At 44.3% G+C, this 27,946-nt stretch overlaps 2 protein-coding genes across 4 annotated transcripts in view; one reads left to right on the top strand and one right to left on the bottom strand.

Moving 5' to 3' along the window:
* The first annotated feature begins 1 nt into the window (after position 1).
* Positions 2-21,408, top strand: coq4 (coenzyme Q4 homolog (S. cerevisiae)). The gene is made up of 7 exons (XM_072250668.1): positions 2-190; positions 1,590-1,760; positions 3,341-3,437; positions 9,901-10,003; positions 14,682-14,811; positions 17,567-17,660; positions 20,871-21,408. The coding sequence occupies exons 1-7, from the start codon at positions 100-102 to the stop codon at positions 21,046-21,048; spliced, it is 864 nt and encodes a 287-aa protein (XP_072106769.1). The 5' UTR covers positions 2-99; the 3' UTR covers positions 21,049-21,408.
* trub2 (TruB pseudouridine (psi) synthase family member 2) overlaps positions 20,175-27,946 on the bottom strand; it is a 25,615-nt gene continuing 17,843 nt past the window's right edge. For all 3 annotated transcript variants that reach the window (XM_072250665.1, XM_072250666.1, XM_072250667.1), the window contains 2 exons: positions 26,244-26,380; positions 20,175-21,798 (listed from right to left, as the gene is read on the bottom strand). In XM_072250665.1, the coding sequence (XP_072106766.1) occupies positions 21,500-21,798; positions 26,244-26,380 (436 nt within the window). In that variant the 3' untranslated portion in view covers positions 20,175-21,499. The remainder of the gene's footprint in view (positions 21,799-26,243; positions 26,381-27,946) is intronic.

Here is a 27,946-nt window from a genome sequence, read left to right as displayed (position 1 = left end):
AGTGTGGGTGGGGCTTCGAACTGTGGGCGTGGAGACGTGCGAAGCGGCTGCGCGTTGACGTCACGTTTGGCGGCGTAGGGAGACGGTGGCGCGGACGCCATGGCGACCGCCTTGCAGAGGGCGACCCGGTCGTTGGGAATCGGCGGCTGCCGTCTCTGCCTGGCCCACCCCAGGCCTGGCATCCGAGCAGGTAAACATGCTGGGTTTGGAACTCTGGTGTACAGGCAGCGGGTCAACGGCACCACCACCGCAGTCTCCACCTTTCCCTATTAGCTTAACCAGTGTCACCTCTGACCACACAACACTCCACCTATCCTTTCCCCACCATCTTCACCTCCTCTACCTCACCAACACTCCTGTCCCTTCGCCCATCACCCCAGACTTCACCCTCAGCTGTTCGCCCTCTTTCCTTTCACTCCCACCCCTCAACTCACCTCTCCCGCACTCCTTCACTCCACTATTTGGCCTCTCTGCAGGCTGACATTTAATGTGCACAGTGAAACAATATTACAAAAAATAAGAGACGTCTTGGGAATCAAAGTTGGTGGTGAAAACATCAATAATTTCAGATATGCAGATGACACTGTTAATTGCAAGTACATAAGAAGTACAGACAAAACTTAATTGATATAATTGTTGAAGAAATTGGAAAAATGGGTCTATCAATTGCAAAAAGACAGAGTGTATGGTGATATCCAAAAAGAAGGAGAATCCTGTCTGCAGGCTGAAAATAAATGGGGAAGACATAAAACAAGTACAGAACTTTTGCTACTTAGAAAGCTGGCTGACATCAGATGGCAGGTGCGACATGGGCATGAAAAGAACCAGAGGGGTGACAAAAGACAGCTTTACCAAACTAGGCATGACAACCCGCCTCAGAGTACTGAAATGTTACATTTATCCAGTTATGTTATTTGGCTCAATGTTGGACAATATCCAGTAACATGAGGAAACAAATTGAAGCAGCAGAGGTTTGGTTTTTGAGGAGGATGCAAAGAATATCATGGACGAAACGAATATCTAACGAGGATGTTATGAACAGAGCAAGCACAAAGAGAAATAATGTATGAGATCATGAAAGGGCAATTTAACTTCATTGGACATGTGATTAGGAAAGAGGAGTTAGAATGCATGGTAATTATGGGAAAGATTGAAGGGAAGAAAGCAAGAGAAAGACAAAGACAAATGATGATGGAGACAGCAGCCAGAGAACTGGAAATGAATACCAATGAATTGATCCACTTGACCTGAAACAGGAGTGTGTGGGCCATGGCAGTCAAAGCTCAAACTGGGCACGGCACCTAATGATGATGATGCAGGCTGACAAAGTGCTAGGTGACTCTAGCAGCGTGATCACTGATAATAGCCAGAGATAGAGGCTTTTGTGTATAAAGGGCATCAAGTGGTGTGGGAAAGTTGTGCTGAGGTAAAAGATAAGCCAGGATCCTATTGAGGACGTGGCATGAGGGGCTGAATGGCCGCCACCTACTTTTTTTTGTTTCACACCCTCATCTCTCCCTTCTCCAACTCTCCTCCCCCACCCTCTACGTTTGATGTTGGTTTCTGAATTTGCTGTTATCTAATGACAGGCACCCATAATCCACTGCTGCTGCATTCAGTTCGAGCGGTGAGTGCAGACACATTTGATGAAGACAGATATTACAGCCTGTACCAAACACACATCCCCACCAACACGCTGCAAAAAATGCTGCTGGCCGCCGGCTCTGCCTTCATGTCTCTGTATGATCCATACCGCCACGGTGAGTATCTCCTGCTGTTCTCTCAGTGGCGTGTGACCGTGCCCTGATCACAGCCCGCGTAACCCGTCAAGAACGCATCGTACAATGCCCGTATTACAGAGTGTTTGTGTTTCAATTACACAATATTTGCAGGAGGAGATACCCTGATATCAACCACTGTATTAACAATTTGACTTTGACCAGAAAGTCACTGAATGGTGCTAGCAATGCCATTGAATTCGCATTGTGCCTTTTCAAGAAAACAAGGAGCTGGGAGAACAGCAGTTTCTCCTTGTGGCAATCCCTCACTGCAGCTCGCCACCACTCCTTCCTGCAGTGTCACTTCCAAGTCTCACATGATCCTAATACTGCTGGTCCTTCATTGTCACTGGGTCTGAACCCTGAGACTGCCCTCCCCCCCCCAATCATGAAACACCTTCATCAGAAGGACTGCAGTGGCTCACCACCAATTTCTCAAGGGCAATTAATGAATAAATATGAATGCTGCCAGGACTGTCCACATCCCCTAAAAAAAGTTTGAAGTAAATTTTATTGTCAAAATACATATATGTCACCATATATAACCCTGAAATTCATTTTCTTGTGGGCATATTCAACAAATCTGTAGAATAATTATAGCAGAATCCATGAAAGATTGTCCATCTAGGGCATTCAACCAGATACAAAAATACAACAAATAAGCGATAAGTATTAAGAACATGAGTCCTTGAAAGTGAGTGCATAGGTTGTAGGAACAGTTGAGGGTTAATATCTGTTGAGTGAGGTTATCCCCTTTGGTTGAAAAGCCTGATAGTTGAGGGGTAGTAACTGTTCCTGAAACTGGTGGTGTGCGTCTTGAGGCTGTCATACCTTCTTCCTGGTGGCAGCTGTGAGAAGAGAGCATGTCCTGGGTGGCGGGGGTCCCTGATGATGGCTGCTGCTTTCCTGCAACAACGCTTCGTGTAGATGTGCTCAGTGGCTGGGAGGGCTTTACTCATGATGGACTGGGCTATATCCATTTCTTTTCGTAGGATAATCCATTCAAAGGCATTGGTGTTTCCATACCAGGCTGTGATGCAGCCAGTCAGTATACTCTCCACTATACATCTATAGAAGTCTTGTCAAAGTTTGAGAGGTCATGCTGAATCTCTGCAAACTTCTAAAAAAGTAGAGGTATGCTGTGCTTTGTTCATTATTGAACTTATGTGCTGGACATAGGACTGGTTCTCCAAAATAATAGCGCCTGGGAATTTAAATTTGCCAACCCTCGCCACCTCTGTTCCTTTGATGAGGATTGGCTCATGGACCTCTGGGTTCCTCCTCCTGAAGTCTATAATTAGCTCCTCGGTCTTGCTGACATTGGGAGGTTGTTGTTATGACACCACTCTCAGATTTTTAATCAGCAACTTGAATATGGCATTGGAGCTGTGCCGTGCTTAGCCACATTGCTGTTAGCGTAAAATGTGGAGGAGATTTTGCCAATACAAACTGACTTGGGTCAAATAAGTAACTACACCGCACCCTGTGCAGCAGAGTTGTTGAATCCCATTTTCTGATTAAATGCATCTCATTAAGCTTTATCTGTTTTCATTGTGCTGTAGATATGGTGGCTGTTCTATCTGAAACTACAGGACAGTTAGCAATCCGCAAACTCAGAGACAAGATGAGAAACGATGCGGAGGGATATCGGATTCTGCAGTAAGTGTGGCGATGGAGTGCACCTAGGCTGCAGAGCCCAAGTAAAAAACAATTCATACCTTCGTCGGAATGATCCAGCTGTCTCAGGTGGTGTCCCTTTAACAGGACCTCAAGGACAATAGAAGGTGCCCTTGCCAACCAGTTGGTTGGGAAATTGTCTGATATAAATTGTCCTCTGTGTAGGTGGGTGATGAGCATGTGCAAGACAATGAGTTACAGGGAATTAACTTAGTGAATGGGATTGCTGTGAGAGTTGGCATGAACTGGATGGGATTGACTTCCATTATGAGGAAATCTGACATCTGCAAAATGAATTTTAATAAACTAAAAGCAGAGCTTGTAAACCTGAAGAAGGGTCAGAGGGCAGAATATATAAGATGAAAGGCAGGACCCAGCAGAGTGAAGGAGAGGAGCAGAGGATGAGGAAGAGTGAGGTGTTACAGCCAGTGATAAATGATCATCAAAAAGTTAGGTCTAGACTAAAGATCCAGAATTGGGAGTTTAAGCCCACTACTGATAGCAGAGCAATGTGAAGTAGATGGATGAAATAATCCCAGTTTTTTAAAAAAGCCCAGTACAGTACCTTGAGAAAGTATTCAGCCCCACAAATATTTTCACATTTTGTCTCATTTTCTGAATTTAAAATATATTGTAGGATTTTCTGAGCTAATCAACAAAATATTGTGCCTCATGTCCAGTCAAAAAAAAATTCAAAACCTGTCAACAATTAACTAAACAAAATTGTGAGGCTAAAAAAGTATTGATCTCCTTTGTAATTTTCCCAATCTACCTATATATTGAACTGCCACATGACTATTGTAACATTGCCCTTTTTGCATACCATATCTATCTCCTGTTGTAACATAGAAATATAGAAAATAGGTGCAGGAGTAGGCCATTCAGCCCTTTGAGCCTGCACCACCATTCAGTATGATCATGGCTGATCATCCAACTCAGAACCCTGTACCTGCTTTCTCTCCATACTCCCTGATCCCTTTAGCCACAAGGGCCTTATCTAACTCCCTCTTAAATATAGCCAATGAACTGGCCTCAATTGTTTCCTGTGGCAGAGAATTCCACAGATTCACCACTCTCTGTGTGAAGAAGTTTTTCCTCATCTCGGTCCTAAAAGGCTTCCCCTTTATCCTTAAACTGTGACGCCTCGTTCTGGACATCCCCAACATCCGGAACAATCTTCCTGCATCTAGCCTGTCCAATCCCTTTAGAATTTTATACGTTTCAATAAGATTTTGTTCAGATTGTTTAGAGTAGATAGAATGCCAGGCAGGGTGTTGGAATGCTCCTCTTGCAGGATGTGGGAAGTCAGGGAGCCCTCCAGTGTCCATGACAACGACACCTGCGAGAAGTGCATCCAGCTGCAGCTCCTGACAAACCACGTTAGGGAACTGGAGCAGGAGCTGGATGACCTGCGGATCATTCCGGAGAATGAGGAGATTATAGATAGTAGCTAAAGGGAGGTAGTTACGCTAAAGGAGCAGAGCACAGGAAATTGGGTCACTGTCAGGCGAGGGAAGGGGAAAGGGCAGGCAGAGCAGGGTTCCCCTGTGGCCATTCCCCTCAACAACAAGTATACCGCATTGGATACTGTTGGGGGGGGATGACTTATCTGGGACAAGCTGCAGTAGCCGGATCTCTGGCACTGGGTCTGGCTCTGCAGTGCAGAAGGGAGGGCGGAAAAGAGGAGAACGGTAGTGATAGGGGACTCGATAGTTAGAGGTACAGATAGGAGGTTCTGTGGTCATGACAGAGAATCCAGGATGGTTTGTTGTCTCCCAGGTGCCAGGGTCAAGGATGTCTCTGATCGATTGCATGACATTCTGAAGTGGGAGGGTGATCAGCCAGATGTCGTGGTGCACATCGGTACCAATGACATAGCAAGGAAGAGTGAGGAGGCCCTGGAGAGTGAGTATAGAGAGCTTGGTAGGAAGTTGAAAAGCAGGACCTCGAGGGTGGTAATCTCAGGATTGCTACCTGTGCTATGTGCCAGTGAGGGTAGGAATAGGATGCTCTGGAGGATGAACAAGTGGCTGAGGAACTGGTGTAGGGGGCAGGGTTTCAGATTTCAGGATAATTGGGACCTCTTCTGGGCCAGGGACCTGTACAAGAGAGACGGGTTACACTTGAACTACAGGGGGACCAATATCCTTACAGGGAGGTTTGTTAATGCTATTGGGGGGGCTTTAAACTAGATTTGCTGGGGGATGGGAACTACAGTACCAGAGCTGACAGTGTGGCTGGGGTGAAAATAAATGATGTTAAAAGTTCAAGCAAATCCGCTAATAGAAAGGTTGTGAGTGGTGGTAAAAATCTTCTGAGGTGTATATATTTCAATGCTAGGAGTATTGCGGGGAAGGCGGATGAGTTGAGGGCGTGGATTGACACGTGGAATTATGACGTTATAGCAATTAGTGAAACTTGGCTACAGGAGGGGCAGGACTGGCAGCTTAATATTCCAGGGTTCCGATGTTTCAGATGTAATGGAGGCAGAGGAATGAAAGGTGGGGGAGTGGCATTGCTTGTTAGGGAAAATATTACAGCAGTACTCAGGCAGGACAGATTAGAGGGCTTGTCTACTGAGTCCTTATGGGTGGAGCTGAGAAACAGGAAAGGTATGGCCACATTAGTGGGATTGTATTACAGACCACCCAATAGTCAAAGAGAATTGGAAGTGCAAACCTGCAGAGAGATAGCAGGCAACTGCAGGAAACATAAAGTTGTGGTGGTAGGGGATTTTAATTTTCCATATATTGATTGGGTCTCCCATACTGTTAGGGGTCTAGATGGTTTAGAGTTTGTAAAATGTGTTAAGGAAAGTTTTCTAAATCAATATATAGAGGGACCAACTAGAGGGGATGCAATATTGGATCTCCTGTTAGGAAATGAGTTAGGACAAGTGACAGAAGTCTGTGTAGGGGAGCACTTTGGTTCCAGTGATCATAACACCATTAGTTTCAACTTGATCATGGACAAGGATAGATCTGGTCCTAGGGTTGAGGTTCTTAACTGGAAGAAGGCCAAATTTGAAGAAATGAGAAAGGATCTAAAAAGCGTGGATTGGGACAGGTTGTTCTCTGGCATGGATGTGATCGGTAGGTGGGAAGCCTTCAAAGCAGAAATTTTGAGAGTGTAGAATTTGTATGTTCCTGTCAGGATTAAAGGCAAGGTGAATAGGAATAAGGAACCTTGGTTCTCAAGGGATATTGCAACTCTGATAAAGAAGAAGAGGGAGTTGTATGACGTGTATAGGAAGCAGGGAGTAAATAAGGTGCTTGAGGAGTATAAGAAGTGCAAGAAAATACTTAAGAAAGAAATCAGGAGTGCTAAAAGAAGACATGAGGTTGCCTTGGCAGTCAAAGTGAAGGATGATCCAAAGAGCTTTTACAAGTATATTAAGAGCAAAAGGATTGTAAGGGATAAAATTGGTCCTCTTGAAGATCAGAGTGGTCGGCTATGTGCGGAACCAAAGGAAATGGGGGAGTTCTTAAATAGGTTTTTTGCGTCTGTGTTTACTAAGGAAACTGTCATGAAGTCTATGGAATTAAGGGAAATAAGTAGTGAGATCATGGAAACTGTACAGATCGAAAAGGAGGAGGTCCTTGCTGTCTTGAGGAAAATTAAAGTGGATAAATCCCTGGGACCTGACAGAGTGTTCCCTCGGACCTTGAAGGAGACTAGTGTTGAAATTGCAGGGGCCCTGGCTGAAATATTTAAAATGTTGCTGTCTACAGGTGAGGTGCTGGAGGATTGGAGAGTGGCTCATGTTGTTCCGTTGTTTAAAAAAGGATCGAAAAGTAATCCGGGAAATTTTAGGCCAGTAAGTTTAACGTCGGTAGTAGGTAAGTTATTGGAGGGAGTACTAAGAGACAGAATCTACAAGCATTTGGATAGACTGGGACTTATTAGGGAGAGTCAACATGGCTTTGTGCGTTTTCGAGGAGGTTACCAGGAAAGTGGATGAAGGGAAGGCAGTGGATATTGTCTACATGGACTTCAGTAAGGCCTTTGACAAGGTCCTGCATGGGAGGTTAGTTAGGAAAATTCAGTCGCTAGGTATACATGGAGAGCTGGTAAATTGGATTAGACATTGGCTCGATGGAAGAAGCCAGAGAGTGGTGGTAGAGAATTGCTTCTCTGAGTGGAGGCCTGTGACTAGTGGTGTGCCACACGGATCAGTGCTGGGTCCATTGTTATTTGTCATCTATATCAATGATCTGGATGATAATATGGTAAATTGGATCAGCAAGTTTGCTGATGATACAAAGATTGGAGGTGTAGTAGACAGTGAGGAAGGTTTTCAGAGCCTGCAGAGGGACTTGGACCAGCTGGAAAAATGGGCTAAAAAATGGCAGATGGAGATTAATACTGACAAGTGTGAGGTATTGCACGTTGGAAGGACAAACCAATGTCGAACATACAGGGTTAATGGTAAGGCACTGAGGAGTGCAGTGGAACAGAGGGATCTGGGAATACAGATACAAAATTCCCTAAAAGTGGCGTCACAGGTAGATAGGGTCGTAAAGAGAGCTTTTGGTACATTGGTCTTTATTAATCAAAGTATTGAGTATAAGAGCTGGAATGTTATGATGAGGTTGTATAAGGCATTGGTGAGGCCGAATCTGGAGTATTGTGTTCAGTTTTGGTCACCAAATTACAGGAAGGATATAAATAAGGTTGAAAGAGTGCAGAGAAGGTTTACAAGGATGTTGCCGGGACTTGAGAAACTCAGTTACAGAGAAAGGTTGAATGGGTTGGGACTTTATTCCCTGGAGCGTAGAAGAATGAGGGGAGATTTGATAGAGGTATATAAAATTATGATGGGTATAGATAGAGTGAATGCAAGCAGGCTTTTTCCACTGAGGCAAGGGGAGAAAAAAAAACAGAGGACATGGGTTTAGGGTGAGGGGGGAAAAGTTTAAAGGGAACATTAGGGGGGGCTTCTTCACACAAAGAGTGGTGGGAGTATGGAATGAGCTGCCAGATGAGGTGGTAAATGCGGGTTCTTTTTTAACATTTAAGAATAAATTGGACAGATACATGGCTGGGAGGTGTATGGAGGGATATGGTCTGTGTGCGGGTCAGTGGGACTAGGCAGAAAATGGTTCGGCACACCCAAGAAGGTCCAAAAGGCCTGTTTCTGTGCTGTAGTTTCTATGGTAAGATCCCCCCCATCAATCTTCTAAATTCCCATGAGTATAAGCCTAGTCGATCCAGTCTTTCTTCATATGAAAGTCCTGCCATCCCAGGAATCAATCTGGTGAACCTTCTTTGTACTCCTTCTATGGCAAGAATGTCTTTCCTCAGATTAGGGGACCAAAACTGCACGCAGTACTCCAGGTGTGGTCTCACCAAGGCCTTGTACAACTGCAGTAGTACCTCCCTGCTCCTGTACTCGAATCTTCTTGCTATGAATGCCAACATACTGTTCGCCTTTTTCACCGCCTGCTGTATCTGCATGCCCACTTTCAATGACTGGTGTACAATGACACCCAGCTCTCGTTGCACCTCCCCTTTCCCTAATCAGATAGTAATCTGTTTTCCTGTTCTTGCCACCAAAGTGGATAACCTCACATTTATCCACATTAAATTGCATCTGCCATGAATTTGCCCACTCACCTAACCTATCCAAGTCACCCTGCATCCTCTTAGCATCCTCCTCACAGCTAACACTGCCGCCCAGCTTCGTGTCATCCGCAAACTTGGAGATGCTGCATTTAATTCCCTCGTCTAAATCGTTAATATATATTGTATTCCACGTCCAGGTTGCTGTTTCGAGCAGCATACAGTTTGGAGGCCTGTATGTAAGTCCCATCAGGGTCTTTTTACCCTTGCAGTTTCTTAACTCTGCCCACAAGGATTCTACATCTTCTGATCATATGCCATCTCTTTCTAAGGATTTGATTTCATTTTTTACCAACAGATACCACCCACCTCCTCTGCCTACCTGCTTGTCCTTTCAATACATGTCCTTGGATGTTAGGTTCCCTATCGTCCTTCAGCCACAACTCAGTGATGCTCAAAACATCATACCTGCCATTCTCGAACTGTGCTACAAGATCACCTGCCTTGTTCTGTATACTGCGTGCATTCAAGTATAACATCTCAGTCCTGTACTCATCACACTTTTCGATTTTTGCCCCATGTTACACTTCAACTCATCCCACTGACTGCAATTTTTCCCTATCATTTACCTGTGCTTCCTCATAGTCTCACTACACACTACATCTAGTTGTAAACCAACTGCCCTGTCCTCATCCCTATCACTCCCGTTCCCATCTGCTTAATCCCCCCCTGCCAAATTAGTTTAAACCCTCCCCAATAGTTCTAACAAACCTGCCTGCAACAATATTGTTTGGGTTTAGGTGTAACCCCTCTGCCAGAATTCTGCTGTTCACCCACTCCTGAGATCAGGATTTGATTGTGTTCCTGATGTTTATGTTTGGAGGGAAAGACCTCGGATCAACACATCTACGCTGGATCTAACCAGCCTGCAAGAATTGCCCGAAGGAACATTTGGCAAAGAATATGCCCGCTTTCTTGATGTTAATGTGAGTTTGATGCTTTTCTGGCCTACCTCAGTCTTCCCCAATGCAGCAAGCCTATTGAAATGGGAACAGATTCTTATCGTTGAGAACTTGGTGTGTATCCAGAGTTCGAATCCTGGCTCGCTGTAGAATATAGATATAGGTTTACTTTCACCTGAACATTGTTGTGCTTCTACCACAGGCAGCGTCTCAGTGAAGTATATTGTCCAAAAGTAAGTTTTGCATTCAGAAAGCATATCCCAAAATGCTTTTGACATAGTCATAGAAAAGTACAGCACAGAAACAGGCCCTTTGACCCATCTAGTCCATGCTGAACCATTTAACTGCTTACTCCCATTGACCTGCACTGGGACCATAGCCCTCCATACCCCTACCATCCATGTACGTATCTAACTTCTCTTAAATGTTGTAATAGAGCTTGCATCCACCACTTATGCTGGCAGCTCATTCCACACTTTCACAACCCTCTGAGTTAAGAAGATGCCCCTCATGGTCCCCTTAAAATTTTCACCTTTCACCCTTAATTCATGACCACTAGTTGTAGTCCCACCCAACCTCAGTGGAAAAAGCCTGCTTGCATTTACCCTTTCCATACCCCCAATTTTGAACACCTCTGTCAAATCTCCTCTCAGTCTTCCACATTCAAAGGAATAAAGTTCCAACCTATTCACTCTTTCCCTATAACACAGGCCCTCCAGACCCGGCAACATCCTTGTAAATTTCCTCTACTCTTTCAACCTTATTTACATCTTTCCTGTACAGAACATCTGAAGAATAGTTGGTGTTATAAACTCCTATAAATGTCAGTGTGATAATAACCATTTTATCTGTATTTGGCTCCTTCACCAAAGAAAAGAAATTGTCTCGTCTTTGAAACAGTCCAACAAGTAATTTTGTGTTGCATCTCTAAATCCAATCACTTAAGCTTAAGAATGTCTAGGGGAAGGCTTACATCCATTGTCAAAGTGTAAGTAGAAAGCTGGGGGGTAGTGTTGATGTTGAAACACTAATATAGAGAAACAAAGCTCAGAGTGTCAGGGCAAACAATTAATAACAAGAGTAATTTATTCCAAACAATAGGAATGGGGCAGCAGACAAATGAGAACTTGTCTCGTCATTTCTCAATGTCCATAAGACACTAGTCAGGCCACACTTGGAGTATTGTCAACAGTTTTGGGCCCCTTATCTCAGAAAGGATCTATTATTGGAGAGAGTCCAGAGGAGATTCACGACGATGATTCCAGGAATGAAGAGGTTAACATATGAGGAGCGTTTGGCAGCTTTGGGCCTGTACTCACTGGAATTTAGAAGAATGCGTGGGGATCTTATTGAATCCTACTGAATGTTGAAAGAACTAGATAAGGTGGATGTGGAGAGGGTATTTCTTCTGGTGGGAGTATCCAGAACTAGAGGGCACAGCCTCAAAATTGAGAGGTTACCTTTTAGAACAGAAGTAGGGAAGAATTTCTTTAGCCAGAGTGGTGAATCTGTGGAGTGCTCTGTCATAGACTGCGGTAGAGGCAAAGTCCGTGGGTATAATTAAAGCAGAAGTTGATAGGTACCTGATTGGTCGGGCATCAAGGGATATGGTGAGAGGGCAGGTGTATGGGGTTGAATGCGATCTGGGATAAGCCATGATGAAATGGCAGAGTAGATTCGATGGGCTGAATGGCCTAATTCTGCTGCTCTGTCTTATGGTCTTATGAGTTTAGGAAAACACAGTAGAATGATACTGTGGATCTCCACTTCTGTAGTACTGATGCAGCAGAGAGTGCTACTGTGTCAATGGCTCTGGTGATAGTGGAGAGAAACAGAACATAAATTACAGAAAAGTATAATAAGTCCATGGTAATGAGGCATTGAACATATCGTGTTGAATAGCATTGTGAAGGGTAAAGAGCGTCATGGGTTTCAATTTAGAGATGTGTGAGGATGGAATTCAATCCATAATAGTACAAAATAATGCATTTTTGGAGGACAGACATGACAAGGAACTATGTAATACTGTAAATGGTATGGTGTTATAGAGCTGCGTTATTACCTTGTGACTTTTGAACTCAATTCTCCCCCCCCCCCCCCATTTCTGCTGGCAGCTCAATTCCCACTTGCACAACCCTCTGAGTAAAGGAGTTTCCCCTCTGATTTCCCTTAAATATTTCACCCTATACCAATTATCTCTAGTTCTAACCTCACCCAAACTGAGGTGAAAGAGCCCGCTTGCTTTCACCCTAAATATATCCTTCATAGTTTTATATAACTGTGTCAGATTTTCCCTCATTCTCCTGTACTCCAAGGAATAAGGTCCTAACCTATTCAACCTTTCCTTACAACTCAGGTCCTCAAGCCCTAGCAACATACTTGTAAATTTTCTCTGCATTCTTTCAAGCTTGATATCTTTCCAACTTCAACATGACATCCTAACTCCTGTATTCCATGTCCTGATTTATGAAGGCCAATGTGCTAAAAGCTCTCTTTACTACCCTATCTGGTCGTAATGCCATTTTCAAGGAATTACTGATGTGCACTGTATTTTCCCCTTTTTTCTACTGCACACTTCAGAGCCCTACCCTTTATTGTGTAAGTCTTACCTTGGTTTGCTCTTCCAAATGGCATTACCTCACTTGTCTGCATTAAATTCCATCTGCCATTTTTTAGCCGAAGATTTAGTGGCCTTCCTTGCTGTCCACTGTGGTGTCATCCACAGATTTGCTGTTCTAGTTTACGACATTATAATTGAAATCATTAGCTGATTTACAAAATGAATCCAGCAATAATCAATGTGGCACGCCACTAGTCACAGGCCTCCAGACAGAGATATAGCTATTTACTACCACTCTGTGGTTTCTTGCGCTAAGGTAATGTCAGATTAAATTGACTACTTCATCTTGAATGCCAAGCAGCTTAACATTCTGAACCAGCTCCCCATGCAGGAGTTTGTCAAAAGCCTTGCTGAATTCCATGTAGAAAACATCCACCACCACCACCATCATGAATCTTCTTGGTAACCTCCTTTTAAAAAAAAACACCAATAAGATTGGTTAGGTATGACCCGCCATGTTGACTATCCCTAATTAGGCTCTATCTATCCAAATGCTTATATATCCTGTCCCTTAGAATACCTTCCAATAATTTATGCACGACCAGCATCTGATTCACAAGTCCATAATTTCCTGGCTTGTTCTTGGAGCCTTTCCTGAACAACATCAGCTATCGTACAGCTTTACAGCCCTGGCTAAGGATGTTTCAAATATCTCTACCAGAGCCCCTCCAATTTCTGCACCAGCTTCCCACAAGGTTCAAGGAGACACCTTGTCAGATCCTGGGTATTTATCCACTCTAATTCGATGCAAGACAGCCAGTACCTCCTCCTCTTTAATTCAAATACAGTCCATGGCCTCACTATTCTTTTGCCTCAGTTCTGTAGTCTCTGTGTCTGTCTTACAGGTGGAAAAAAAAATAAACATCTCTCTCTAATCTCTTCCAGCTCCATGGATAGATGACCATGCTGATCTTCACGAGGACTAATTTTGTCCCTTGCTATCCTTTTGCTCTTAATATATATCCATAGAAACTTTTGGATTCTCCTTCAGTGTCTGCCAGAGCAACCTCATCTTCTTTTAGCTCTCCTGATTTCTGTCTTGTGTTCTGCATTTCTTATACTCCTCAAGTGCTTGATTTGATCCTATTTGCCCATACCTGATATACACCACCTCCTTTTTCTTTACCAGTGCCTCAATATTCCCTTAATAACCAAGATTCCCCCAAACTGTTAGCCTTGCCTTTTATTCTCTCAGGAACAGACAGATTCTGTATTCTCAGTATTTCACTTTTGAAAGCCTCCCATCCAAATCCATGCCCGCTAGTTCCCATTTGATGCCATCAAAATTGGCATTACTCCAATTTAGAATCTCAATCCAAGGACCCAAGCTATCCTTCTCCATAATTATCTTGAAACTAACATTATTAAGGTCACTAGAGTGGCTCTGTCTCATTCCTTAAGAGGAGATCGAACATCATACTCTCTAGTCAGGACCATATTGGTTAAGGAGACTTTCTGAAAACATTTGACAAACTCTTTCCCATCGAATCTTTTGTAGTTTAGGAGTCTGAGTCAATATGCAGAACATTAAAAATAGTTATTATCACAACCTTGTATTTCTTACAACTGTCTGCTGTCTCTCTACATATTTGTTCCCCAAAATCCCACTGATTATTTGAAGGCCTATTATAGTCCTATTAACATGGCTAGCCTTTTTTCTTTATTCCTCAGTTCCACCCATATTGCCAAGTAGATAAGTAAACAGTATGTCTTCTCTGAGCACTGCTGTGACATTTTCCCTAATGAATAGTGCCGCCCCTCCCCCTTTAATACCTTCCCATTTATTATGTCTAAAACATAGGAAACCCGGAACATTGAACTGCCAGTCCTGCCACTCCTGCAACCCAGTGTCACTAACTGGGTTAATCATTGAAACAATTACACAGTGAAACCAAGGGTTATATCAGCATCTATATTAAGATGCAATTATGAATTACAATGGCACAAAGGGCTTGTCTCATTAATTATCCTGTGGCAAATCTCACTTGGGAATCCGGAGATTAGTGTTTGTGACTGGCATGCTGTCTTGACACATGTGGCTCTTAAAAAGGCACGAGCTCAGTCAGTCCCTTCTGTTTGCAGCGAGTTACTCCTGACAGTCGGATGCCTGTGAAGTTTGTTGATGACGAGGAGCTTGCGTATGTGATCCAGCGTTACCGTGAAGTGCACGACTTCATGCACACGTTGCTGGGCATGCCCACTAACATGCTTGGTAAGACATTTCACTTGGGGTGGGTTTTGTGTGTTGATCTTTTGAGGTAATTTGAGGGTATTTGCCAATGTATACCTGGCTACCTTTTCTTGCCATTTAATTGGAATGTATTACCCTCAGAATGTTCTTTGGGAAAATACTGAAACACAAAAGAGGGTAAAGGGATCTTAGAAAGATGAACACAGAATCACTTGCTTTGCAGCCTCTCACAAAGAGGGGGTCAGACAAAGCAAAAGTGGATTGAAATAGAATCCAAAAGCAAGATTAGTCACTGGCACTAAATGTTCTGATGATCCCACCTGTTCTATGCATTCACAGAGAAGGTGAGTAACATCGTCAAAGTTAAGCTAACCATATCTAAAACAATGGGATCAGTTCCAGCCAAATTACTGTAGATATAAATAGTCAGGGATAGATGAGGTTTGTCCCAATTGATGAAAGATGTAAAGGGTGGGGGTGAATTGGAGGCACTTAAGTCTTTCTGAGGAAGTTACCTGGCACAGGAGCAGCAGCAACTGACAATGAAGCTACAGCAAATCTGAAATGAAAACTGAATCAGTGTTCAAGGTCTAAAGGAAGCCAAGGTAAACATACTGTCTTGAATTAGAAGGGTAAATGATATGCCTTATAAGAAGGAAGGGAGTGAGGAAATATAAAGATAACAGCAGTATAGATTAACTGATTTTTAAAAAAGGTAGTTAAATGACGTTGATTTGTGGCTGAGAGTCACGAGAAGCAGCAAACGCATCAGACTTGAAGAATGACTGGGGCGAAAGCGTATCTATGCCACACCAGTGAGTTGCAATCAAACGCAAAACAAACTGGTCACCATGTTTTAAAAACTGGGAAAGGCTTGAAGTTAGGATCTAAAACTGCAGAAAAAATGCCTAAAATACATGAGTAGACAGAATGGTAGGCATTATATTTAAGCAAGATCGTGGCTAAGAAAGGAAAATTTAGGGCCAGTGTACACCTTGATCAGGTTAAAATATTTGCAGTTATTCAATCTCTTCAGCATTCAACACATTCAGAAACTGCAGAGCTACTGTATTGACGACTGCATTGGTGCTGCTTCATGCACCCATGCTGAGCTCGTCAATTTCATCAACTTTGCCTCCAACTTCCACACTGCCCTTAATTTCACCTGGTATATTTCTAACACTTCTCTTCCCTTTCTCAATCTCTGTCTTCATCTCTGGAGACAGACTGTCTACTGATATCTTTTATAAACTTACCAACTCCCACAGCTATCTTGACTATACTATACCTCTTCCCACCCTGTCTCCTGTAAAAATACCTTTTCTCAATTTTTTCGTCTCTGCTGTATCTGTTCATAAGATCCAGCTTTCCTTTCCAGAACATTAGAGATGTCATCCTCTTTCAAAGAATGAGGTTTCCCTTCCTCCAGCATTGATGCTGCCCTCACCCTCTTCTCCTCCATCCCGAACATCCATGCTTACCCCATCTTCCTGCCACCTTAATAGTGATAGAGTTCCTCTTGACCTTACCTACCACCCCATGAGCTTCCCCATCCAACACATTATTCTCCACAACTTCCGCCATCTCCAAAGGGATCTTTACCTCTCGCCACCTCCCTCCACTTTCCACAGGGATCGCTCCCTCCATGATTTCCTTGTCCATTTGTTCCTCCCCACTAATCTCCTTCCCAGCACTTATTCCTGACGCGGCCCAAGTGTTACACCTGCCAAATCCCCTCCTCCCCCAATTCATTCAGGGCCCTAAACCGGGTAAGGCAACACTTCACCTGCGAATCTTCTGAGGTCGTCTATTGTGTATGGTGCTCCCAATACGGCTTCCTCTATATTGGTGAGACCGCTTCATCTCCCAAAAGCAGAACCTCCTGGTGACCAAACATTTTAATTCCAGTTCCCATTTTTGTTCCAATATGTCAGTCCATGAACCCCTCTTGTGCCATGATGAAGTCACCCTCAGGGTGGAGGAGCAACACCTTATATTACATCTAGGCAGCCTCCAACCTGATGGCATGAGTATCAGTTTCTCCTTCCGGTAAAAAAAAATTCCCTCCTCTTCTCCCCCCCCCCCCCACCTTACTTTATTCCCCACTCTGGCCACTTACCTCTTAACCTATCACATCCCCTCCTCCTTCCCTTTCTCCTATGGTCCACTCTTTTCTTCTATCAGATTCCTTCCTGTCCAGCCCTTTATCTTTCTTACCCACCTGGATTCATCTGTCACTTTCCAGCTGTCCCCCTTTCCCTCCCCCCCCCCACCTTTTTATTCTGGTGTCTCTTCCCCCTTCCTTTCCAGTCCTAAAGAAGGGTCTCGGTCTGAAACATCGACTGTTTATTCATTTCCATGGATGCTGTCCAACCTGCTGAGTTCCTCCAGAATTTCTTCTGTGTTGCTTTGGATTTCCAGCACATGCAGAATTTCTCATGTATCGGACAATCCTAATCCAGTTGACAAAATTGTCTCCAGTTCAGCATGCAAACCAACTTTAGTTTGGGAAATTGGAGAAAATTACTGCATTTATAATGTTGCTGTAAAGTTCATATTGAGGGACATTGTTTTGACTCATCTGGAAGTTTGTTAGTGAACGATTGACTATGAGTAATGTGTAATGATTGACTGAAGTGCTGTGAATGTTCTGAAATTCAGTTTTGTTTACCTCATAGGGAAGAGCATAAAGCTCTGCTTGATGTGGGCTGCCAGATGGGTGATGGAAATCAGCTGACTATTGCCCCTAACACAGTTGTTTCTCTGTACTGAACAGGTGAGGTTGCTGTCAAGTGGTTTGAGGCAGTACAGACTGGTCTGCCCATGTGCATTCTGGGAGCTGTGTTTGGCCCTCTCCGCATATCTGCCAGGTAAAAGTTTCTCTTGCCCCTCTCTGAATTGGTTTTGAATTTGGTACCATGCCCAGAATCTTAAGCTGGCTTGTAGTCATATGGCACATAAAAAGGCCCTTCAGCTCACCACATCTATGCCAACCACCAAGTTCTTCTTTATACCAATCCTATTTAACAACTGTTGGTCTATTGTGTTGTTGTAACTCAGGTCTTCATCCACATACTTAAATGTGTGGGAGTTGCTCCCCCTCCATCACTCATTTAGGCATTATGTTCCTCATGTTACCACCCTTCGTGTGAAAAAATTCTAATTCTGATCTTTTCCATATCTCTTAAATCTTAAGACACATCTGCTTTGGGGAGAGTTTCTACTTTTTCTATACCCCTCGTAATTTTGCATATCTTTATCATGTTCCCTTTGGTCGCCCCCACTCCAAGTAAAACAAACCCAGCCAGTTCAGTTTCTCATCAAATTTTAAGAGCTCTCTTCTAGTTGTTTCTGTACTCTGTCCAGTGAGATCAAATTCTTCCTCTAGTAATGTGACCAGAATTACATACAATACTCCAGCAGTAGTCTAATCAATGTTTATAACCTGTCCTTTTGGTCTTTTCCCTGGCTAATGAAGACAAGTATCCTGTATGCTGCTTCACACCCTATTTACCTGTCTGGCCACCGTTAAGAAACTTTGGACTTGTACACCCTTTATTTCTCAATGCTCCGTAGGTCCCTATCATTGACAATATACAGTACTGTGCAAAAGTCTTAGGAAGGTATATGTAGCTAGAGTGCTTAAGGCTTTTGCAGAGTACTATATTAATTTTGTGTATTGCACTGTACTGCTGCCACAAAAGAAAAGCGAATTTAATGACTTGAGTGATGATAAACCTGATTCTGATATGGGTCTCTATGGTGGACAGAGCTGGAACGGGGAATCACAGATGGGAAGAGGGGAGGGAGTGGTAAGCACCAGAGAGACATTCTGTATTGATCAATAAACTAGTTGTTTAGAATGAAATGACCTTGCTTGGTATCTCGGGGTTGGGTATGTCTACACCCACACCATCCCTCACACTCCTCTGCCACTTGTCTCACAGCAGTCCACACTCACACCATTCTCAATATCCTTTGCTCCCACTAGATTTACAAATTCGTTCTCCACTTCACATTGACAAATACAGTACTGCGAGAAAGTCTTAGGCATGCTAACTATATGTGGCTAAAACTTGTGCGCAGTACTGTAGAATCAGTGGGCACTTCATTAGGTACCTCCTGTACCTAATAAAGTGGCCACTGAGTATATGCTCATGGTCTGCTGCTGCTGTAGCCCATCCACTTCAAGGTTTGATGTCTTCTGCTCACTATTATTCTAACACATAGTTATCTGAGTTACTATCGCCTTCTTGTCAACTTGAACCAGTTTGGACATTCTCCTCTGACCTCTCTCGTTAACAAGGTGTTTTCACCCAAGGTGCTGTTGACTAGGTGTTTTTTCTCCTCCACAATCCCAGGAGATCAGCAGTTACTGAGATACTCAAACCACCCCATCTGGCACCCCAAACATTCCACAATCTGTCACTTCACATTTCTTCCCCATTTTGATGTTCGGTCTGAACAACTAAACCTCTTGACCATGTGTGCATGCCTCTATGTATTCAGTTGCTGCCATATGATTGGCTGACTAGATATTTGCATTAACAAGGTGTACCTAATAAAATGGGCAATGAGTGTATACCCTGTCATTCTTGGATGTCACTTGTTAGTTCAAGATTCAATTCTAACTGCTGTTGTTCTTAGATGCTACACTATTGTTTTTTCAGAGTCAGGCTGCTTCAGAGTCAGTGTGCTGCTCTGTTTCCTGAGGTTGGGGAGTATCGGTGCTGTTGCACTCAGCATTTTGTTCCCTGTTTTGGCACACTTGCCTTTGTGCAGGGTGCAAAGGTTATATTACTTCTGACCTTAGCAGGGAAGAGGCCACTGTTGCCCACTGGGGACTCCAGCAACTCCTACTGACTAACACCTTAACACCTGAGGTTTTTTTTCCCTCCACTCCCTCATTGACCATCCACCACTGAGTCAGCTTTCACCTCTGCGGGCTCTTGAGTTGGTGGTGGGAAAGGGCTGCTTCACAACCTCCTTCAGCGCAGTGTTTATCAAATGGGCTGATGGAGGTGGTTACAGTTCTGGTCTCCACCCATCTCACTACCTTGATGTAGTTGCATTCTGGCTTGCAGTGGTTTGAAGAATTGACTTACCGCCTTGACAGGTTACAAGAGTGGGACTCTTGGTGGTCAAGAGTAGTGTGGCCAGTGGCTCTGCTACGTAACAGGAGGCTACTGTGTGTCTGAGTCTGTCACATACTGCTTGATGTTCTACATATTACTCTTGTTGTTTGTCCAAACTTTGTTGCCAATGTTAGACATTATGGTGTTAATGAATGGAATAAAGCAGGTCCCCTAGATCTGGCCAGAGTTAATGATCCTGGGTGGGGTGGGACCAGATTAAGAACATGAATGACTCAGTAAGTGGTTTACAACAATCCACCAGCTTTATTGGGTTAAATGGAGAAACATGTTTATTCTAAGATTTTAAAAAATTTTTAAGTTCTCAGAGTGAATCCAATGTCTTGTTGCTGTGACCATACTAACTAACCCCATTCAGGCTTTTCCCATATTTATTCAAACCAATCTGTTTCAAACAAGGTGCAGGCCACTGCATCAAAAGAATCTAAAAATGAACAGGAGGACGATCCAATGCACCAGTTTCTCATCTGCTCTCCATACCACTGTTCCCCAAATCTATCTCAGCCATACTTTCAATTTACAATCTCTAGCTTTAGATTCCCTCGCTAGAATGAAATTTGTCTGAGCATATTCCCTGTTAAGTTCCCTCAGAATTTTGCAGGATTATTTTTATTCTTCTAAATTCTGAGGAAATCTTTCCAGGCAATCCTTTCCTCCCTGAAATCAACCCAGTGAACCTTCTCCAAATTACGTCCACAAATGAGAGCAAAGCTGAGTTCTCCCGGTTGTGGACTCGGGATTGCTGTCTTTTTCCTCCACTGCCTTGAGCTGATAGATGTGTTATTTCCATATTAATTGTTCTGAATTAATCCATAACAAATGTTGAATAGTTGTTCCCCAACACAACGTCACTGGGAGAGTGACGTCTGAGTATAGATATGAGACTCTTATGGAGGGCTAACTTATTCTTATGTCTCCCTAACACAGGAAGATCCAAATTTTAACAACAGACCTGATACCATGGGCTGTACGATGTGGCAGAGCTGCTCATTGTGTACTGAACATCTACTATGAGAATCGATGGGAGCAGAACTTACAGTCACTGCGGGAGGAGATCGGGATCCTACCGTTTCCCTCTTCGTTATCTAATCAGGGCATAAAATAGGGGTAATGATGGTGAGGTTTGTCAAAGTCATCAAATAAGAGTTATAATATCACAGCTAAAGAAATGTGACTGCAAGCAGAAGTTGTTCTGGAGTTGTCAGTCTTACGTGTATGGGAAGTAAAACAGATCCTCTCAACACGTCTGTTCATACTGGCTACCACAGTAAAATCACTGAGTTTCATTTTAATCTGGTCTCCAGTTGGGCTTTTGCAGAATTATCTGACATGTATTACTCAGTTTAGCCTGCTTGCCCGATGTCTTTGGTTTAGAAACATTTACTGATCCAAATCACGAGTTCCACAGTACTGCAAATGAAAGGACCATACTGGCATTGACTGCTGTCTAATGTAGATTTCTTTGTAGAAACAAAAAATACATTTCACTCGATCAGTAAACACAGATGGAGCTAATCAAAATCTTGTAACCATAGGTGTGCGCATAGTGCAGCCAATCAGTTCCTGGGCAGTGGAAACCTCTGTAGTACTCCAGCGGGCATGTCTTCCCCAGAAATGCCACTGTGTCTCCAGCTGTCCTTAAGGAGAGCAGCTTCCACTCTAGGCTGGTTGCGTTGGATTGCTGTGGATATGCTCTGTAATTTCCAGTTTGTTCTGATTAATGCATCGTCCAGTGTGAAAATCCCATCACGTGTACGTCGCACGCTGGTGCAAACTGCTGAAGATTTCAGCTCCAGACCTATCTCGTGGACAATCTTACGCAGGTACTGCTGGGTCTCATGTACACATTGGACCTCTGAGGGGAAAGGGAAACATTCAAAGTGAGCAAGGTAAACACCTGATCAGGTGGGACTGGCCAAGTTAAACACCATCAGTGAAGTGCCAATAACTAAATGACATTGGGGAAGAATAAGCTAACTGGGCCAATCACACAAATAATCATCAGGACAAGGAACACACATCAAAGTTGCTGGTGAACGCAGCAGGCCAGGCAGTATCTCTAGGAAGAGGTGCAGTCGACGTTTCAGGCCGAGACCCTTCGTCAGGACTAACTGAAGGAAGAGTGAGTAAGGGATTTGAAAGTTGGAGGGGGAGATCCAAAATGATAGGAGAAGACAGGAGGGGGAGGGATGGAGCCAAGAGCTGGACAGGTGATAGGCAAAAGGGGATACGAGAGGATCATGGGACAGGAGGTCTGGGAAGAAAGATGGGGGGGGGGGAACCCAGAGGATTGGCAAGGGGTATATTCAGAGGGACAGAGGGAGAAAAAGGAGAGTGAGAGAAAGAATGTGTGCATAAAAATAAGTAACAGATGGGGTACGAGGGGGAGGTGGGGCCTAGCGGAAGTTAGAGAAGTCGATGTTCATGCCATCAGGTTGGAGGCTACCCAGACGGAATATCAGGTGTTGTTCCTCCAACCTGAGTGTGGCTTCATCTTTACAGTAGAGGAGGCCGTGGATAGACATGTCAGAATGGGAATGGGATGTGGAATTAAAATGTGTGGCCACTGAGAGATCCTGCTTTCTCTGGCGGACAGAGCGTAGATGTTCAGCAAAGCGGTCTCCCAGTCTGCGTCGGGTCTCGCCAATATATAAAAGGCACATCGGGAGCACCGGACGCAGTATATCACCCCAGTCGACTCACAGGTGAAGTGTTGCCTCACCTGGAAGGACTGTTTGGGGCCCTGAATGGTGGTAAGGGAGGAAGTGTAAGGGCATGTGTAGCACTTGTTCCGCTTACACGGATAAGTGCCAGGAGGGAGATCAGTGGGGAGGGATGGGGGGGACGAATGGACAAGGGAGTTGTGTAGGGAGCGATCCCTGCAGAATGCAGAGAGAGGGGGGGAGGGAAAGACGTGCTTAGTGGTGGGATCCCATTGGAGGTGGCGGAAGTTACGGAGAATAATATGTTGGACCCAGAGGCTGGTGGGGTGGTAGGTGAGGACCAGGGGAACCCTATTCCTAGTGGGGTGGCAGGAGGATGGAGTGAGAGCAGATGTACGTGAAATGGGGGAGATGCATTTAAGAGCAGAGTTGATAGTGGAGGAAGGGAAGCCCCGTTCTTTAAAAAATGAAGACATCTCCCTCGCCCTAGAATGAAAAGCCTCATCCTGAGAGCAGATGCGGCGGAGATGGAGGAATTGCGAGAAGGGGATGGCGTTTTTGCAAGAGACGGTGAGAAGAGGAATAGTCCAGATAGCTGTGAGAGTCAGTAGGCTTATAGTAGACATCAGTGGATAAGCTGTCTCCAGAGACAGAAAGATCTAGAAAGGGGAGGGAGGTGTCGGAAATGGACCAGGTAAACTTGAGGGCAGGGTGAAAGTTGGAGGCAAAGTTAATAAAGTCAACGAGTTCTGCATGCATGCAGGAAGCAGCGCCAATGCAGTCGTCGATGTAGCGAAGGAAAAGTGGGGGACAGATACCAGAATAGGCACGGAACATAGATTGTTCCACAAACCCAACAAAAAGGCAGGCATAGCTAGGACCCATACGGGTGCCCATAGCTACACCTTTAGTTTGGAGGAAGTGGGAGGAGCCAAAGGAGAAATTATTAAGAGTAAGGACTAATTCCGCTAGACAGAGCAGAGTGGTGGTAGAGGGGAACTGATTAGGTCTGGAATCCAAAAAGAAGCATAGAGCTTTGAGACCTTCCTGATGGGGGATGGAAGTATATAAGGACTGGACATCCATGGTGAAAATAAAGCGGTGGGGGCCAGGGAACTTAAAATCATCGAAAAGTTTAAGAGCGTGAGAAGTGTCACGAACATAGGTCGGAAGGGATTGAACAAGGGGTGATAAAACAGTGTCGAGGTATGCAGAAATGAGTTCGGTGGGGCAGGAGCAAGCTGAGACAATAGGTCGGCCAGGACAGGCAGGTTTGTGGATCTTGGGTAGGAGGTAGAAACGGGAAGTGCGGGGTGTGGGAACTATAAGGTTGGTAGCAGTGGATGGGAGATCCCCTGAGCGGATAAAGACGGTGATGGTGTGGGAGACAATCGCCTGGTGCTCCTTAGTGGGGTCACGATCGAGGGGTAAATAAGAGGAGGTATCCGCGAGTTGTTGCTGTGCCTCGGCAAGGTAGAGGTCAGTACGCCAGACCACAACAGCACCCCCCTTTATCGGCGGGTTTTATAATAAGGTTAGGATTAGTGCGGAGGGAGTGGAGAGCAGAGTGTTCGGAAGGAGTGAGGTTGGAATGGGGACAAGGTGCGGTGAAGTCGAGACGGTTGATGTCCCGTCGGCAATTAGCGATAAAGAGATCCAGAGCAGGCAGAAGACCAGAGCGGGGTGTCCATGAAGAAGAGGAGGGTTGAAGACGGGAGAAGGGGTCATCGGTGGGGGTGGAAGAGTCCTTGCCGAAGAAGTAGGCTCAGAGACGGAGAAAGAAAAGTTCCGCATCGTGGTGAACACGGAGCTCGCTGAGGTGTGGGCGAAGGGGGACAAAGGTGAGGCCCTTACTGAGGACCGAGCGTTCTGCCTCCGACAGTTGAAGGTTGGAGGGATGGTAAAGACCCGGCACGGATCAGGACAAGGCATCTGTTGGTTCCCAAACCCCTGTGGGTTTAATACAATTTTATATCGTCTTAAAAAGTTGAATCACTCAATTCTGGAGGACTGGAAAATTGTAAACGTCACTCCATTCTTCAAGGATGGGGGGCAGAAGATGGGAAAGTATAGGCCAGTTAGCCAAACTTCAGTGGCTGGGAAGATGTTGGAGTCAATTGTTAAGGATGAGGTCTCAGGTACTTGGAGCACATGATAAAATAGGGCATAGTTTCCTTGAGAGAAAATTTTGCCTGGCAAATCTGTTGGAATTATTTGAGGAAATAACAAGCAGGATAGACAAAGGAGAATTGGTGGATGTTGTATTTGGATTTTCAAAGGCCTTTGACAAGGTGCTGCACATAAAGCAGCTTAGCAAGATGAGAGCACATGGTATTACTTGAAAGATACTAGTACAGATAGAGGATTGGTTGATTGGCAGGAGGCAAAAATTGGGGATAAAAGGAGCCTTTTTTGGTCGGCTGCTGGCGACTAGTGGTGTTCCACAGTTGTTGGTGTTGGGACTGCTTCTTTTAATGTCAATGATTTGGATGACAGAATTAATGGCATGGTGGCCAAGTTTGCAGACGATATGAAGACAGATGGAAGGGCAGGTAGTGTTAAGGAAGCAGGGAGACTGCAGAAGGGCTTGGACAGATTAGGAGAATAGGTAAAAAAAAAATGGCAGATGGAGTACTGTGATGGGACGTGTATGGTCATGCACTTTGGTAGAAGGAACAAAAGCACAGACTATTTTCTAAATGGGCAGAAAGCTCAAAAATCCAAGGTGCAAAGGGACTTGGGAGTCCTTCTGCAGGATGCCCTGAAGTTAACTTGCAGGCTGAGTCGGTGGCGAGGAAGGCAAGGGCAATGTTAACATTCCTATCGAGAATACTAGAATACAAAAGCAATGATGTAATGCTGAGGCCTCACTTGGAGTATCATGAGCAGTTTTGGGCGCTTTGTCTTAGAAAGGATGTGCTGTTCAGAGGAGGTTCACGTAAGTGATTCTGGGAACAAAAAGGTTATTGTACGAGAAGCGTTTGATGGTCTGGGGCCTATTCTCGCTGGAATTTAGAAGAATAAGAGAGGATATCATTGCAACCTATTGAATATTGAAAGGCCTGTATAGAGTGAGTGGATGTGTAGAGGATGTTTCCTATGGTGGGGAAATTTAGGACCAGAGGGTACAGCCTCAGTTTTGAGGGACATCCATTTAGAACAGAGATGAGGAAGAATGTCTTTAACTAGAGGGGAGTGAGTCTATGAAATTCATTTCCACGGTGGCTGTACAGGCCAGGTCATTTAGTGTATTTAAGGCAGAGCTTGATAGGTTCTTGATTAATCAGGGCATGAAAGGTTACAGGGAGAATGGGGTTGAAAGGAAAAATGAATCAGCCATGATGAAAATGGTGAAGCAGACTTGATGTGCCAAATGGCCTAATTCTGCTCCTACCCCTTATGGTCTTATGAATTAAAAGGTGGGTCTGATGCCAAAATCCCAAGCATGCCAGTATGACAGTTTTGCTGTACTGTACCACAGGAGATCAGAGATTAGTATGCTAACACCCACATTGATACTAAAATAATCTTGAGTGGTCAGCACCTTCACAACAGGAGGAATCAAACTCTTAGCAACAAACAAAACTAAATCTACAGCGAGGAATGGATATGAACCAACCATCTTCTATCAACGTACCCAGAATGAAATTCGGAAGGCAGAACTCTATACAGCGAATGCCAGTGATGATAGGCGGGGATTTGTTCATTGGACGTAACATTCCCCGACATGCAAGCTCGTACGCTTCTTGGCTTTGCAAATCAATGCCAGAATACCTAGGGTAGGAGAGTTAAAGCAGTTACAAAGCATCACACCCCCAAGCTCAGGACCCACAATATATGGACCCTTCTTTGTGCCCATTTATATTTGCTGACTGTGCACTTTGGGCATATATTGCAGTCCTTGGAATGTGCTACATCAGCTCATTACAAGCTTGGTCCATGCGTGGACTAAAAAATGTCCAAACGGTAAACTTTCTGCACAAATGAAGCACAAGGAAAAACAAACCCAGTAAACACAGTGGGTAGTGGGATCTCCCTCTGCACTCTCAGAACAAAATAGATAATCATGGTTGTTGGAGGTCAGTTATCCCAGCTCCTGCATATTGCTTCAGGAGTTCCTTAGAGCAGTGTCCTAGTCCCAGCCACATTCAGCTACTTCACATTTCTTCCATCATAATGTCAAAGCAAGTCCATCCACAACTCCACACCACAGAAGGACCCAGATGACATTCTGGCTGGAAGTGGAGTTTCCATTCTATCCAAGGGTTTCATAGCTCGCCTTTAACATTCAATGACGTTCCCATCTCCAAAATCCTCAACATTCTGGGAGGGTGGGGTACTTCACAGTTGACCAGCCATATATACACTGTGGCTTCAAGAGCAGATATTTGGATGTGTATTCTACAGCAATCGATTTGTCTTTTAACACCCCAGGGCATTTCCACCATCTACAAGGCATATGATGGAATATTCTCAATATGCCAAGAAGCAGTGCAGTACCAACAACGCTCAAGAGAATTGCCACCACCCAAAACAGAACAGGCCGTTTGACTGCGATTAAAATTTCTATTTTAAACAATTCCCCACCTCTCAATATCTGCAGTGTATACAAAATATAAGACAGAATTAATCAAGACTCCAAGCCACCAAACAAACTGACTTGGAAACTGGTCATTGTTAATAGTTCAAAGTCTCTTCATATCACTTCATGCCTTGGATTGTAAGACAGTTGGCACAGGCATCCCTGCTCTTGCTGAGTGATGCCCACTTCTCATGTTGCAATTGAGAGAGACCTGCTCTGCTCCTAATGGTAGGTGAGGGAACTTGGGTAATGAATAACATGATGAAGATGGAGGTTAGCCACAATCATATATAACCATATAACAATTACTGCACGGAAACAGGCCATCTCGGTCCTTCTAGTCCCTGCCGAACGCTTACTCTCACCTGGTTCCACCGACCTGCACTCAGCCCATAACCCTCCATACCTTTCCTGTCCATATAGCTATCCAATTTTTCTTAAATGACAATATCGAACCTGCCTCTATCACTTCTACTGGAAGCTCATTCCATACAGCCACCACTCTCTGAGTAAAGAAGTTCTCCCTTGTGTTACCCCCTAACTCTCAACTCATGTCCTCTTGTTTGAATCTCCCCTACTCTCAATGGAAAAAGCCTATCCACGTCAACTCTATCTATCCCCCTCATAATTTTAAATACCTCTATCAAGTCCCCCCTCAACCTTCTACACTCCAAAGAATAAAGACCTAACTTGTTCAACCTTTCTCTGTAACTCAGGTGCTGAAACCCAGGTAACGTTCTAGTAAATCTCTGTACTCT

This window comes from Mobula birostris, unplaced genomic scaffold, assembly GCF_030028105.1.
Source record: "Mobula birostris isolate sMobBir1 unplaced genomic scaffold, sMobBir1.hap1 scaffold_515, whole genome shotgun sequence".
Taxonomy (NCBI): domain Eukaryota; kingdom Metazoa; phylum Chordata; class Chondrichthyes; order Myliobatiformes; family Myliobatidae; genus Mobula; species Mobula birostris.
This window is presented reverse-complemented; position numbering and strand designations above follow the sequence as displayed.